The 17149-nt window shown below is 37.5% G+C and overlaps 1 protein-coding gene across 1 annotated transcript in view; it reads left to right on the forward strand.

The window, feature by feature from the left end:
* The window catches only part of LOC126236635 (ATP-dependent RNA helicase DDX3X), a 187738-nt gene that overhangs the window by 5337 nt on the left and 165252 nt on the right, over nt 1-17149 (forward strand). The window contains exon 2 of the mRNA XM_049946083.1: nt 13699-13783. Within this exon, the coding sequence (XP_049802040.1) occupies nt 13699-13783 (85 nt within the window). The remainder of the gene's footprint in view (nt 1-13698; nt 13784-17149) is intronic.

Genomic DNA, 17149 nt, shown 5'->3' on the forward strand with positions numbered 1-17149 from the left:
AAGGTAATCTCATTTTCTGGCTCATTTTCAGTAAAAAAAAAGGTAATCATAGATATGTATAAATTATATACTTGATATGCTTTATTCCACTAGCCTAGATATTGCAGATCTCAAAAACAATATTTTTAAATTTTCATATTTTTTCTCCTAACTTTAAATTGCACATCAAAGTTGACATTTATGCTGAAGTTTCATAATGTGAAAGTCTATTATGTGTGTGATTCTCAGATTTTTATCTGGTCCCCAAGATATTGCAGGCCAAACAATTTGTTTTTAAAATAGTGTATTTTTTAAGTGTAAGCTTATCACTATTGTTCTATAAAATGTAACGATATTATATAGTGTAATAGCACAAAAAATATTAAGGCTAGAAATTACTCCTCTTTTGGAAAACCACTGTTTAGAAATTGAGATTTTTGAGTCAAATGACTTTGAGTAACTAAGTGTTACGGAATAAATTCAGCTAGGTGGTGGTGGCCAGTCTATGCTGAAGTAAATGCTTTTTATCTTGAAAGGCCTAGGGCACCTATAACTGAATAATTAAAAACCCTCAGATACTTGAAAACACACACAAAAAAACTCTTGCCACCTCAAACAAAAATGGCTGCCATTTCTAAATAATAAACAATAAAAAAATTTTAAAATATTTTTGAGTCCTCTCGGCAAATATCAAATTTTTCTGAGCAACCAGTATAGACTGATCTAGTTTTTTTTTCTTTTCTTTTCTTTTTTTTTTTTAAAAAAAAATTCAGTCTTTAATCTGATACATCTTTATTTAACCTTTATCTCTCGACCAGTTTGTTGAAATTTCCATGTTAATTTTCCAACAAGTGATAAGCTTGTATTCATGTCTTCGGTGGTTGAGATGACACCATTCATTTTCACAAAAGGGTTACAATATGATCAAAGTTTCATACCGGTATCAAGATTAGTGCTTTATGGGTGAAAGTGAACCTGAGTGTCTGTTGACCCATTTATAACCTCTTTGTCAATTAAGTGGCTTTCGTTCTTGAAAATAAAGTTATTTCAATTTTTAGACTATTATAGACTTTGTTCACAGTTAAGTGGGTAGTGTATGATCTTGGACTACTGTGAAATCGCAGTTGCGGATGGGCTGAGCTGTAGCATAGTCCAAGGTAATAGATTAGCTTGGAAAGTGATAATTTTGTAGAGTGTTAGTGAAGCCAATGAATGTGAATGCCATATAAAGACTGTGGTAACATATTGACCTGTAGTGTAGCTTGCTGTTTGTTTTGTGCCATATGTAAACACACTTTGCCATATTTTAACACTTTTTGTAATAAAAATAAAAACTGCGACATAAATACAGAAAACTTAGATAATCGACATGTTGGGAAATTCCATAGAAAAGACATTTTTGTTGTTGTTTAAATTTATGTCACATAGTCGTATGGGATATATTAAAGCTCAGAATGTGTAGTTTCTACATTTGGCAACACAACAATAAACCTAGCAGTGCCTTGTACAACAGCCATTATTGGCAGTTTTCAGTAAATTAATATAAGTATTTCCTTATATATTAAACATACTTTATGATGGTCTCTTCTATCATTTAATGTAGATTTTCACAGCTTGTTGATTATTCTGTTGTGGGAAGATAATAATCAAAGTAGCTTCAGTGTTGTTAGTCGCCAACATGCTGTCTTTTTCAAATGTTTTGGGTGGTTGCATTCATAGACATTAGAATAGACATTCAGTATAGTGATCTGAGAAAGGGAATGCACAATAAGTTTCTAAACACTTCAATAAACAGTGTGACAGATGCAACATGTTTTTTAGTGACTCGTGTAATCTCCATTATTTGTTCTGTTAGTCACAGGCTGTGTTGACAGTTTATCTGCTTCATATGAAATCACAGTTTAATTTTGTGATTTCATTTAACAGCTGCAATGTTACTGTGTGTCACTAATAATGTACACAATATTTATGATTAGTATATATACTTTTTGTGGTAGGAAATAGTTGAAACACGTATCGTTGGCCACTATGGCTCTCATGACCCAAGCAGAACAGAAGAGAAATAGTCTAAGCAAGAAGCACAGAAGAAAACAATGGTAAGGCAAAAGGCACATTAAAATAAGAAGCAGCTGTGAGAAAGTGGGAAAGCTAGGAAGAAAATTCAGCAAAAGGGTCAGAAGCTTCAAGCTTCCAGGATCCATATGAGATAAGAGAGTGCTGGAAACAGGCTTTTGGGGAAATAGCATACGCTATAATTCCAAGTAGTTCTTCTGAAATATCACCATATAAAAGTGCCCAGTCATTGCAAAGAACTGTCAGAAAAGTGAACTAACCTTTACTCAAGTCATGGAAAACAAACATAGGTTACAACAGAAATGTATTCAAAAATTTTTTGTAGTGTTATTTTGTTATAAGAGATCAACTGCAACTACCAAAGAAACAAAACCAGTGAGGGTTTTCTTCTGCAATGATACAGTTTTGTGCCAGCTGCTGGTAGGTAAGATGTAAAAGTTGATGAGAAGCACAAGCATGCAAAACAAGCTGATGAAGTTCAATCTGAAGGAGGCTTCCTTTTATTTACAGGGAAGTATTCTGATGTGAAAATAGGTATGCCAGTGTTTTACAGACCACATATTTACCCATTTGGCTCTTTGAGACAAGAAATGTGCTTGTTTGTAGTGTGAAAACTCCGAATTCCTTCTTAGTCTGATTCATTTGTACGCATGTAGAAATATCTACAACTGGCTTTGTACGCTCAATTGTGTGATATGTACAACAAAAAACTGTAGTACAGGAATGTGTCACTTGTGCTTACTGTCTAACAATTAGTAGACATCTTGTAATTTCAAGTGCAGCAGTCAACTGAAGGCCTTCAGAATTGCAAGATCCATAAAACTTATTGGGATAGACGGAAAACAATTGTGAAGGAAAAGTGGCATCTTCTTGAAGCAAGAGATGAACTAACATTGCAACTTTGGAAAGTAAAATTACACCTATATAATGTATATCAACAAGTGTTGGAATTGCAAAATCAGAAAGACGCACACCAGCCAGGAAGTGTACTACTGCAAATAGAATTTACTGAAGACTATTGTATAAAAAGTCAGTATGAGGTAAAGGCCACACGCTGGATCAACGATTACACTGTGACAGTATATACTGCAGTCATAATCCATGGTACGGATTCTACTAATGATGTCAAGCATCAGTATTATGCTGTGATTTCAGATTGCATCACACACACATCTGCAGAAGTACAGATCTTCAACAATACAGTTATCATATATGTTACAATACAGTTATCATACATGTTGAAGAGCATTTTGAAACTGTTGAAACCATTACAATCTGGATTGATGATGTAGCCAGTCATTTCGAAAATAGATATTCCATGGCACCTATGTCAGTGAGTCCAAAATACTGTGCATGAAACTTTTTTTGGATCCTGTCGCGGTAAGGGTGTACATGATGGTGCAGGTGCTGTTGCTAAAAGATATGCTTGAAGGCATGTCTTCCAAGGTGGTGAACATATTACTAATGCTAGAGAGTTCTCTGATGTTCTTGTGGCTGGTCATTTGAATATACAAGTCCTGTTTGTCACGGAGAGTGACATGCAATAACAAAAATGTGAACTAAGTAATTTTTTCAGACATGTAACTCCTTTCCAAGGCATCAAAAGAGCACATTGTATGAAATGAAACAAGTAGGAAATGTGCAGGTGCTGTTCTAAGAAAACATAGATTATGTGGTTGCTGTTACTTACACAATAAAATTTAACAGTGTCAGTCTTAATAATAGCAGTAATGATTCCTATAGTGGTATTTTACAAAACAGTAGTGAAAACTTTCATAATGTCTCATATTTTTGTGAAAATGAACATTTCTTAAGATTCTATGGAACTGTCTGTACATGACTGATGGATTGTCCATTGTGAGCAACTTTGATTCCATCAGGAACCATTCTGCACAGTGACCATATATTGTAAGGAAGGAGAGGCACACAGTTGACTACTGTGTGCCTCTCCTTCCTTGTCCCCTGTGGTAATCAAAGGTGTCCCAGTAAAGTTGTTGGAGTGATGCCTGAGGATTCAAATTCTTTTCAAGTGTTATGGTTCTTGCTGGTACATAAACATACAAATGGCTTGAGAAAATGAATCAGATTGTGTGTGAAAGTGACATAGTGAAGAAACTACAATCACCACTGACCCACTGAATCATTGTGGTCATTTCAAGCTCAGTGAGGGTATATGAAAGTTAACAAGTGCGGAATGTTTTATATTGACACATTTCAGTGATGTGGCTGCAGCTTAAATAAAGGAATTACTTCTGACTACTGTGTTATGTTTGTCTCTTTTTGTCACACCTCAATACAATCTTACTACCTTCACTAAACAATTTGCCACACAGTAATCGCAGTTGGTAAGAAGTAAGGTAGGCTACAGAGATTAAAATTATATATTAAGGGTGACATTGAACAGTATTGGCACTTGATAAGTTGTTGGCACAGCATCAGTTGGTTTTTGCAGTGTGCAAATGTTAAGTTTCTCATGCATTGTGTAAGTTTCATCCATAAGCAGCCTATTGTACTAATACACAATATGTGAAACTACCATTCTTAGCATTAAGGATGTGAAAAAGTAATTATTGTATCCAAAAGGGAGGAGTTAACATGCCCGTTGTCAATAAATAATGCTATGTTTATGAGCCTGGAATGACCTGTCTGCAATTTTTCATGAATATTGTATACATGTATTGCAGGATGAGTCCACTGTATAATTTTTACCCAGTTTAAGGGCACAAAAAATATTTTCATAGTTGCAGGGATGTAATTGTTTTGATCACCTCCATGTCACAAATTCACAGCTGATAAAACTGGTAAGTTTAAAGCTACTACAATGCAGGGTAATAACCATAGAATTTAAAGGCAACAACACTTCAGACATCTTTTTTGAAAGACACAGCAAACAGAATTTTTAGTGGGCACAAAATTAATACTGTAACAAAAATGATAAAATCAAAAAATTTGAGTCATATTTTTTTACCTTGAATAAATACACAAAAATAAAAGTAGATGTTTATGATAGGTAAATGCTCTGTTCAGTGACGTAAACTATTATAAAATCAGTGTTGTCAGTTTTAAGGCACATGATGTTAAATACAGACATTGCTAGGTGGAGTTTGTGTATTTGGTAACTTTATATGCTTACTAACATATAGTCAATGCACTGAAATCGAAGCAAGTTGGGTCATCATAAATAAGGCAAAAATTAAAATGAGAACACACATTTTAGCACAGGAAACAGGAGGAGGAAGAACTTCATGAGTAGACTTTGTTGGGGGCAAAACAAAAAAAGCTTTAAAATAGTACAGATATCTCAAGTTTATTCCATGGAAATCATTTAAGTTAATACACCAACACATCGATATTCTAAGACTTACATGCAGAATTATAGAATCTCATAAATGGCAAAAAAGTTTTTAATCTGAAAGTATGCCAAAACTAAAGGTTGATTGTTCAGTATAGAAACTGTGTTTCTATCAGAAGTGCCCAAGATCTTGGAGGCAAAATTTCGATGGGAGGAATGTTTTTTTTCCTAACATATCTTTTAGAAGAAAACAAAAAGTAGACTTGTCAAAGGGCAATTAGAAATAAACATTAAATTGACTTTGTCAAACTAAAATGGAGTAGCATAGGAAGTGACAATCCTTTTCACTTCAGAAGTGTGGGTTATCACCAACTCCTAAGATGTAGAGGAATTGTACATGAAAAGCCAGAAATACTCAGACAAGAAGACGTGAATGTAAATTATGAGAATTTTTAAAGAAGAGCGAGGTTAACCAGTTTAACTGAGCAGCAGGTAAAGTATCTTAGATAGTGAGCATGCTGCAGATATTAACAAAAGAGGCAATGGTTTGATAGTTACTGAAAGAAAATAAATGGTAAAGTGTAAGACGAGAAAACCTTCAGTAGTACAGGGTTTGTTAAAGAGAAGGGAGGGGATTTCAAGTAAGTGATAACACGGGCATGATAGAATATACTGAAATTACAAAGAAGCGTTCAGAAATGTGCCAAGAGGATGTACGAAGATACAATGAAAATATTATGAGGCAAACAGTAGGAGTCTGAAGAAACAAAAACAAGTAGTTAATTGTATCTCCAATGTTACCATTGTGATGACAGGTGGTATCCTCCTGACCATGCAGAGATTGTGCTTTTGATGCCTGAGCTATCACCTCCACGCCCATGCCAAAGTGGCGACCATTTCAGAGCACCAGGGTTATGAGTACTATCCACCACACCAAGTGGCCTTGGCTCTGGCTGGGTGGTGCCTGTGTGGAGACCCCTTGTTTGAAGTAGATGGCATTGTGACTAATATTTGTTGTTGGGGAAGCAACCAAACTTATCAGCTAGTTGCCACGAGCCCCGGCAATCTCTTGATAAAGATCACAATTTTTGGGCCATTGTTATGATGCCAGGAACTTGGTCATTGGCTGTGCAATAGGACAACAAAATAAAGCAATTTGCAAGCAGTTACTCACCTTGTTTCCTTCTTTGCACCTGAACAAATGGAAGGTCATTTCCCTCCATTAAACTTTTTTCTTTTTTTGTGGAGAATATTGAAAGCTTATTTCTCGAACTCTCCCTTGGCAAACTGCAGAGTGGTTCCATTTTAAGACTGAAAATCAATCCTACACAGTCCTGGGCAGTAGTGTCTTGTAAAATGCTAGGTGGAGTACTTATTACAGTCACACCCCGTAAGAGCCTAACCATTACACAGGGATTAATTTTTCACTGGGATGTAAGGCTATAGATCGGTGTAGAACTAAGAGAACACTTGGAGATATAAGGAGTCCACTTCATGTGTCATGTATGCTGTGGTGCCTCAAACAAGGTATGTCCAAGGTCATTCATCCTCACTTATGAGGGGAACTCAATTCCAGAAAAGGTAAATGTTACTACAGCGATGTGAAGGCTTATTTCACTCCAAGTTCTGGTGTTTTAAATACTAGCACATCGAGAGGGACCATAGAAAGTCTGCTCTATCAAAACAGGAGACTGCGGCTGTGTGACAATTACTTCTGTTCTTCCTGGAAGCAATCCACCGTCCCATGTTACTTCTACTTCTGTCATACCCAATTAAGCCCTGGTTTTATTTTATGTAATGAGATACACCCAAGTCCTCACCCTCTCCAACTTATTGCTGCTGCCGCCGAGCTTTACGGGCAGTAGCCCACGTCTTGGTGGATGGTCCCCTCCTGGCTCTCGGTGCTTAGCATGGTCTTCCGTATTCTGTGCCTCTAATATTGGCAAATGAGTAACAGACAATAACCTTATTTTGTTTTCTCCATGAAAAGTGTTTTTATTCTCAGAAATGTTTTAAACTACTTTTGGATTGGACGTGGAATGTTAGGGGTTGAGCACTTCCTGCTGCATGTTGTTGTAAGGACCCTGGTGCCATAGTTACCCCACTTTCTCATTTTCAGTTGCCCTATGGTCTGGTTAGCACCTTTTTCATCCACACCCTGTTTTCCATTTTAGGGGTATCACTCCAATGTATTGTGTGTATGATTCAATGATTCATCTCTTTAATACGTGGTCTATGGTGGATTGGAGGTTGAATGGCTCTTTGCTTGCAAAGTGGTGAGGAGGGGAGGGGACACTTTTGTGACACAAAGCACCAATTGACTCTTTACTGTTTCTGGCCTTATTTTGTTTTTGACTGTGCCTATTGATCTCATTATATTTGTAGCCTGCTAGAAGGCATTCATTACTCTGTACCCATCCTTCCCTTAATTGGTGTGCCGGGGGGGGGGGGGGGGGGGGTGTCTGTTGCAGGTGCAGTTTCTCTCGCCAGAGATGACAGATCGAGTTATCGGAGACCCCCTTCCGCCCTCCCCCCCATCTGTCCCAACCTACGAAGTGGCCCGACCTATGTACGTTTCTCATCTGTAAATTATTGCTCTGCTCTACCATTTCCGGTATTGCCTTCAATGCCTCACTTTTAGCTCTTCTACAAACTTTCGTAATCTGATCCAATTTCTGTTGGACATCATTAACTCTATATAAACCACTACTTGAGTGAGGAACTTTTTAGTCCCTTATCTCCAGGCAACCAACTGATCCATTTATAATCCATTTGTATGTTTATAGCACAATTCAGAAGACAGGACACATACTTGATGCTAGTGTGTCACCAATAAGTGGATATAGGAATCCCACACAATTATTTGCATGGCTTTGACGTCTCAGATGTGGTTTGTGTTTGAGTTTGCCTTTCAGGTTTGCTGCTGCCTGCCTACGTCTGCTTTCCACTTGTTTCTACAGGTGTCGATTACACTCTGGTTTATCAAGCAAGCAAGTCATGCCATTGGGTTGGATTTTTAGACACAGTTCTGTAATCACTGAAGGACTCTCCACCCCCATGACCCAAGGTTATCTACATATTGAACACCATGCTTACTAACAGGAGCCGGCCGGGGTGGCCGAGCGGTTCTAGGCGTTACAGTCTGGAACCGCACGACCGCTACGGTCGCAGGTTCAAATCCTGCCTCGGGCATGGATGTGTGTGATGTCCTTAGGTTAGTTAGGTTTAAGTAGTTCTAAGCTCTAGCGGACTGATGACCTTAGAAGTTAAGTCCCATAGTGCTCAGAGCCATTTTTGATACTAACAGGAGACGATGGTTGCTGTCATGGTAGCAGCATCCGTACCATCACTGGAGCCACTCTAGTTCTAACTGCAGGTCTACAAATGCTTATTTTGCATTCGTTTCTTCATATTTATCACACACTTTTCATCTCACAAAACATGTCTGATGGTGTATATGGACAAATTCAATTTCAAACACTTGATGTGCATCCAAGGAAATAGATATTAGAACATAGTGGACTACTGTCCTCTTCACCCATGAGTCATCCCAGGGTACATGTATGTCCCTAGGAACTGTTCCTTAATTATCTTCCACTAAATGTATGACTGATACACAACCATATTTTCTTCGGGTTTTTTAAGACTTTACAGAAGGTACATTGTTCACATCAAATTTTGTAGGCGATTGTCATATGACAGTAGGATAGATAATATTCCACTGAATAATTTCTCACCTTACTTTTCCACTCAAACCCCTGGTATACCTTACACTACATAATATTTAAGAAACTCCTCTGCTGTCATTTGTTACCCTTGTAATTATCTTATCCTATCCTATACTGAGGCTATAGACAATGCATGTTCACTTTCCTGTCTCAATAAGTTCTCCACTTCCACTTTACATTGTGATCATCACCACCACAATATGTGTATCATCTCATTATTCAGATTTATGTTTCCAATGCTTTGCATGAATCACTAGAGAAAAATTGTAGGATGATTCCTTTGAAAAGAATTCGACAGATTTCCTCCTCCTAGTCTTAACCTGTGCTGAATCTGTAATAATCTGCTCAGCAGGATGCCAAATCTTAATCTTTTGTATTTTTTCTCGTTTTCCACAAAACGTGGCTAGATCGCCATGTTGTTGACAGCAAAATACAAGATATGTGCCAGTTTATTGAAAATTTTCAGAACTTCAGTGTCTTTATCAGTGAAGAGACATTATTCTTTTTCCATGAAACTTGGTAGTTATATTCATGAAAGCCTAGCCTATGCCAAAAAAAAGTCAAACAGCAGTTCTCTATCAGATTTGTTCACTTCCTACATTAAACAAAATCAACAGTGTAACAGTGTGCATTTTCAGGCAGCAGTTCTATAATCCTTAGTATGTGTTAGGACTGTGCATGCACAGAAACCACAGTATGTACCCCTGCACCAACTTTTTTTTTCGTTCAGCAGTCTGTTCTTCAGCAGGACACATGTGGCTACTGCTATTGCAATTGTAGATAATTTGTATAACTGCAGTAGATTCCTAATCATTTCTATTTTAAAATATTTGTGTGATGTTTTGCAAAAAAATTGAATGGCCTAAGAATCATAGTATTACTGGTTGCTGTATATCAGGAAGAGAATGTTCTGGTAGATGGACTCAAAGTAATTTTGTGATATCTTTAATATTCTGTGCAGTCTTTGCATTTTTGTTGTGGTTAGATGAAAACAAATGTATAGTAGTGTTATAAAATTACTGTTAATAATACTCAATGGTCAACTTTTAAATGTGCTTGGTGCTTGTCTGCTGCTCAACATATCATGTGATCAGTGTGTTTATCCTAACTCATATTGTGGGATATCTGTGAAAAGCACACATGACAAGTACCCTTTAATAACCAAATATGAGCACTAACCAGAACAGACTGCATTCAGGAGAGAGGCAGTTTGATCACTGATGTTTAAACATAAGAGATTGTACTCATCAATTGTGTCTTAGTACAGAAATGGTACACCAGGGGTGCTGCAGTAGGCTCAACATAACTAGTCAGTTGAGACAAAGAAAATTGCCGGAATTATTTAATTGTTAGATTCTGTGTCATGGCAAGAGACAACAGAGCGAGCATGTGACACTTAAGACTGATCTCATTCAAACATTGATAACAAAGTTGTTTAAGTATAGGTGCTGATTTACATTGACAATATTTTTATAATTTAAACAGTCTGGCTTGCTAATTTAATTGCATGAGAAAACATAGTGCACTGTAGGTCATTTTTCTCCAGAGAGCATCACAATTGATCTTTGGGTAAAGGCTTCCATTCATCGATCATTCTATGCAGACTTTGTAAACTTACTGTTCTGCAACATATTTCTGATGGTGTTATGGGTGATGCAACTAAAATAAAGATTTATGGTGAACAATGTTCTGTAGTTTCAGTAAATTTTGCCTCAGTGTTAGTCATACACAAAGGAGTGGTCAACATAGAACTCTTTCTCAGTGTTAACAGACAGAAAACACCTGTAGTCATGTGGGGAACCAAGTTACTGGGTAATTTTCATAATACTGAAGCACAATGTATTCTTGAGACAGGAAACTACCTGCCCAGATGCTGGGCAGTACAGTTACCGGATTTCAAACTCCCTCTTGAAATAGAGCTTCTGTAGGATGTGATTGAATAGTGTCAGGTCCAGCTTGGGTCATTCCATACCAACTCACCTAGACCCCTCTGCTTGACCATCATGGATTCTCATGAAATTTTATGAGAATCCCAAAGATGTCGGTAATGTTTAGCAGTCATTGAAGCAACTCTGGTGGTGATAGTCACTCGTTTGACTCCAAGCACAACTTTGCACATAGTGAGTATGAATTTCTGCCGACTTTTTTGAGCTATTACATGTTGGACAATTTTCTGAGTCATATTCAGACAGAAAATTAGAGACAAAATTGGCCCCAAAAAATTCAGAGCTTGGTTTTTTATCTCTGGAGCTAAAGGTAAGATTTACGTGAAACAGCATGCAGCAACCTAATTCTAGAAAGTTCTCAAATATGAACTTTCATTTACATACCACATTCCAGTACTGAATAAATTAAGTGTAATGTTGTAGATTTGTAATAAGATCAAAAATGCAGTATTTTCAATCCGGTTTTGCAACAAAACTATGTTCTTTAAATCTTTCCAAACTAAGTTTATTAGAAAGACTATGGTTTTAACTACAAAAAAGTGTGATTTTCCACACAGGCTAACAATTCTAGATAATTTGAATCAAAGTTAGGGATGAAAATTGCAGTGTGAAAAAATGTAAACTTTGGCTTCTAATATCTTGTAGAGTAAACATGCTGAACATGAAACTTGATACACGATAGATCAGTGACATAGGGATGTGGAATACAAAATTTCATTCACCTACTATCTTCCAATAGTCACAGTTTCGTTGCTAAGACGGCAATTTTTGTGAAACGCTGAAAATCAGTTGTACTCAACACTTTTACAAATACTATATTATATTAAAGCTTTAAAACCACTCCCATTTGAAACCAGGTCTTTCTCAGATTGTTTGGTAGGGAGGACCCAGCATGTTATTTTGTATGTCATTGCTACAAGTAGAAGTAACTTCAGGTGTGCCCCTGCTGTCCATGTTATATATTAATGACCTTGTGAACAATATTAGTAGTAACCTCAGACTTTCTGCAGATGGTAGTTATTTATAATGCAGTATTGTCTGAAGAAGAAGGGGAAAAAAAAACATGCAGAAACATTGTCAGATCTTGATAAGATTCAAGGTGATGCAAAGGTTGGAAACTTTCTTTAAATGTTCGTATGTATAAAATTATGCACTTCACAAAACTAAAAAGATGTAGTGTCTTATAATACCAGTGAGTCACAGTTGGAATTGGACAACTTCTACAAATACCAGGGTCTAATGCGTCAAAGGGATATCACGTGGAATCATCATATATGCTCAGTCTTGGGTAAAGCAGGTGGTAGACTTTGGTTTATTGGTAGAATACTGGGGAAGTGCAATCAGTCTACAATTTACAGAGAAGATTGCTTACAAGTCGCCTTTGCTGACCCATTCTGGAATAATGCTTAAGTGTGTGGGACCAGTCCCAAATAGGACTAAGAGGATATATTGAAGGTATACGGAGGAGGGCAGTGAGAGTGGTCACAGCTTTGTTTGACCCGTGGGAGTCAGAGATGCTGAAGACACAGAACTGGGAATACTCTTGAAGATGGACGCGACCTATCCTGAGAGAGCCTACTTACAAAGTTTCAAGAACTGGTTTTAAATGACAACTAGGATATACTACAACCCCCCTACTTATCACTCGCATAGGGATCAAGAAGACTAGATTGGATTAATTACAGCACATAGTCACTTAAACACTTGCTTCCCATGCTCAATATGTGAATAGAATGGAAAGAACCTCCAATAAGTGGTACAATGGGGCATACTCTCTGTCGTACACGTAACAATGGTTTGCAGATTATAGATGTAGATGGAGGTATAATGCACTGGTCCACGATGACAGTGTCACTACCAGTTCAAGAGCATGAACTGTCAAGCTATCGTCACAGGGGTTATGCCCGATAGCTGTGCAAGGCTGACAAAGGGTAGGTTCCCATGCCTGTAATTATTCAGGTACCTAGTGTTGGTATCTGTCTGCTTACAAAGCCGTTTGCTAAGTGCCTTATCTTTGATTCTCAAATCTATTAGTTTCTCATATTTGATATGAAAGCTTTAGTTTCTCATATTTGATATGAAAGCTTCTCAACCTTTTTCAGAATTATTGTGGCACTTTTTAAAGTTAATTTTCAAAAATTGATACTATCGGCCAGATGATAATGAAGGAACAGACAGCTGGAAGACTAGATTGACTAATTTACTTCAGCTGTTTCCTGAGTAGGTAGCAAGTGAGATAAGATTGTGGCATAAACTGTTAAAGTTTCTCCACAGTCCAATGGAGTATAGTGAGGTGATATTTGCACACAGATAGCAAGCTGTCATGGTCTGCAGTTCTGAAAGGAGATTTGCACTTTGTTATGACTCTAAAGCTGTTTCATTATATGCCATGGAAGTGAACAGTACAAAATCCGAAGTGCCATTATAGTTTGAAAAACTGAATGAGCAGAGTTGTCTGTGCAGAAGCTGTGAAATCTAAAGGTGTAGACTATCTACCTCCCTTTCTGCTTGAAATTGTGTGTTCTATTTTCAACATTGAAGAGATGATCACACAGTGCCAATAAAAGTTAACTGTAGCTAAATTGTATTTAGTTTTCATTTGCCTTGTATGTGAATTTGACAAATTTGGGTGTTATTTTAAACAGCTTGTAAGATTACATGTTATTTTCTCCCCTTCTAGTTTGCTGGTCTGGACTTGGAGAGCGGTCACCAGCCTTCAGGTGGTCGCTACGTGCCTCCACATCTGCGAAACAAGGCTTTAGCAGGTGATTCCTTAAATTACACTTTGCAGTAATGTGTAAAAAAAAGCTTTAAAAGCTTATCACTCAAGAGTATGTGTAGTTTCTAATGCATGTCCTTTTAAGTATGTGCGTGTCTTAAATACGGATACAATTTTATGCCTATTTTGTTTCCTTTCCACATCCTTTAACAGAGTATGTTGTGATTTTTCAACAATTGGTGAAGATAGAGGTATCAAGATTCGCTAGACAGTAATGCTGCCAAGTTTCATCATATGTATAGAAATGGTGAGAGGCAAAAGGCCATAAAGAAGTAATGTCTTCATTAGGAATGGGGGAGGGCAGGTTTAATCAACATCTGAATCGGGGGAGGGGGGGTGCTGAGGAGGGACACAACGAAGAAAAAAACTAATGGTGAAAATAACAAGTGAAATTAGAATTCTAGTTTATTAAATTACAGTTTGAAGACAATGTGTTGATCAGACTTCAGTTTAGCATACTACTAAAGGTAAAGCAAGACAGTTCTTTCTCATGCCTCTAATTTATCACAGAAAATCTCAGTTTTTCGGTCATGCCTGTACAGATTGATAAGCACAACTTAACCCACAAGCAAGCACAGGGCACACTTCATACACATGTAAATAATAGCTGTGTCTGTTACCAAGGTAAATATATGAGCAAAATTGCACTTCAGTCTTAATTTAATTAAAAAAAGATAAATGGAACTTAGATTACATGAGCTAAAACAATAATAAAATGAACTTTCATTAACTTAAACTTCTTACCATTTGCAAGAGTTGCCCCACAGCAGTGACCCACTCGAAGCATTAAGCAGCACAGTTGCTTCAGAACTCAGCAGACTACGTATTCTATTACTAATTACCTTGTGGATCTTATGGGACTCTGCTCCTCGCTCATAATTTGGTAAATTTTCTTGCAAGGACCTTAAATTTTTTCTGACGTAGCTCACTGTTGATCTTATGTTACTGCTGTTCACTTGGACATATGACAGTAAAACTTTGTGGTAGCTGTTGCAGTAATGATAGCTGATGCAGTAATGAAGGAATAGGTATGGGCTCGCAGTTGTAAAACAAGAATGAAATGGTACAAGACAATGTTATTTGTCAGGGTGTACATGACCCGGGAGATCCGGGATAAACTCGGGAATTTTTCGTTGTTTTAGTTTTAGGTTAAATTTTTGTAATTTTGACTGATACAAACCGATACTCTAACAAAGGATATTACTTTATCCTGCTTCTGCAGAATAATACTGCGGCATTAAAACGTGAACGAAAGAAAAACACAGAAATAAAACTTAAATTGCAAAGGAAGTGTGCCATATAAAATAATACAGTGCACGTACAATCGTCTGCCAACAGCAAAATGTATCGAAGGCTTTAGGAAGTCTATGCAATGCTTCATAACAACGAATTGCCTCCGATGAGCGTGACGTCACAACTGTTTGCATTAGATTCATTTAAGCAGTTACGAGCGAGCTCATGCACATGCGCAGTTGAGTCGCGTATGAGTAATACCTTTTCCCACTTCTGGCTACAGAAATGTGGCTGTCGGCTGTGTAAGCAACAATAGCAGTAACCACCCTCTTGGGATACCCAGCAAAATTTTACTGGCGCGCCCAAGCCGCCAGGTTCACACGTGCGCAGCAGGCACGGATCTAGGGGGGGGGGGGGGGAAGGGGGGGGCGGGGTTGCAAACTGGGGTATCTGAACCGGGTGGCAGTTTCAGGGGGAGGGGACAAATTTATATTCTTGAGGAAAAAGCTTTGTTTCACAAAGCACCTAGCATCGAGTGCACGTCAGTCTATCAATTATTCTTACAATTTTGAAACGCACCCCTGTTTGTTTTTGGAAATTTTTTAACACATTCTAAGTTGATTTCTGAAAGAATTATAAGTTTACTTTTGGATGCATGCATAGTGTACGTGATGTCTCTGCCAGGGGAATCCTCATGTGTCGTTCATGAGAAATTGCAGCGTACGAATAAAATGTGAAACTATTTCCAAACATAAAGTTTTTTGATTGTAGTAGGCCAAATAGGTATTTCGTATTGGTACTTCGTGAATTATATTGTCGTACTATAAATATGATCATTACTGCCAAAACAGTCTCTCTTATTTTGCGTGTGTCACAATTGCTGCAATATTAGAAAGGCCTATTTTGTTTTTTTCCAGCACACAGTGACAAAATAGACGTAATCAAATCGAGAAACCACACCAGTCTTGGGTATTATATATATTAACAGCTTTTTCAGTGTTAGACGATGACATTTCGATTTTTCATGTAGCAAAACGTTTGACGAACTTTAAGGTAATACTTCTTTCGTAGAAAGGAAAGCACGCCATGTAAAGCTGCAGCAAGATTAGAGAGAAAAATTGCTAGGACCTAAGGACTGAAGAAATGTGTACTGTCCTGCCTGTCTCATGTCTTTACTGGTTTTAGGTATCCTACATTTAATTTTGTCACACAGAAGAGCAAGTTATTAGCTAATAGGCAATAAAAAGACCAGATTTTCTGAAGAGTTCTTGTTCTCCCGGTTACAAATAATCCCATCCAGTATTAATTACGTTTATTTTTATTTTTTTATTTTTTAGAGTGACAAGATGTCAAACCGGCCGACTGGGAGCAGGAGAGGCACTACAGGACATTTTAATTTCCACTGTCCTGAAATAGTTTGATGGCATGCATTGCAAAATATATACGTTTGAGTTCCACAGAGCGCAATACAGTGACGTGCGGTATAAGAATATTGTTTGGAGAGGCGTGGCACTGCACTTCGGCTCACTAAAGACCAAATAACATGTCTTACATTTCCTCGAAGATATGTTTTATGTATCAGATTCTTCAGGAAGACGTGCGCAGAGCAGTCTGAGTTATAGTGGGGTGGGGTGGGGGTGGGGGTAGCGGGTAGTCTCCACGTGACCCGTGTTTACATGTAGAATTTTTCTGTTTCCTCTTCGTTTACTGCTCTCACGTCAAATGAAAACAAGACGGATTTCTGTGGCTGGGAGCTATCAAGTGAATTAAAATACATTCACATAATTACGGAAGGCTTAAATATGTTACTAGTTTCAGATTTTATTTTATTTCCACCTTTCTGACAGTCAAGCATTAATCGCTTTGCAGAATAGTGAAGTTATTTTTGTCGGTTTGCTAAAGAAATTTGGCCTTTATTAAGATTTCCTCTGAGGCAGTAAATTTATTTGAAACGAAGTGTTTAATTCCCGACTATTGGCTAGTTTTAACTGTTCACTGCATTTCAAGTGCAAGTTTTCATCTTCTAGCATGTATGGCATTATGACATAATAAAGAACCAAACATTAGGTAATACAGTACTGGTATCCAAGAAAATTTATGTCCCGAAAACCATGCCGAA

This window comes from Schistocerca nitens, chromosome 2 (genome assembly GCF_023898315.1).
Source record: "Schistocerca nitens isolate TAMUIC-IGC-003100 chromosome 2, iqSchNite1.1, whole genome shotgun sequence".
In the NCBI taxonomy this organism is placed as follows: Eukaryota; Metazoa; Arthropoda; class Insecta; order Orthoptera; family Acrididae; genus Schistocerca; species Schistocerca nitens.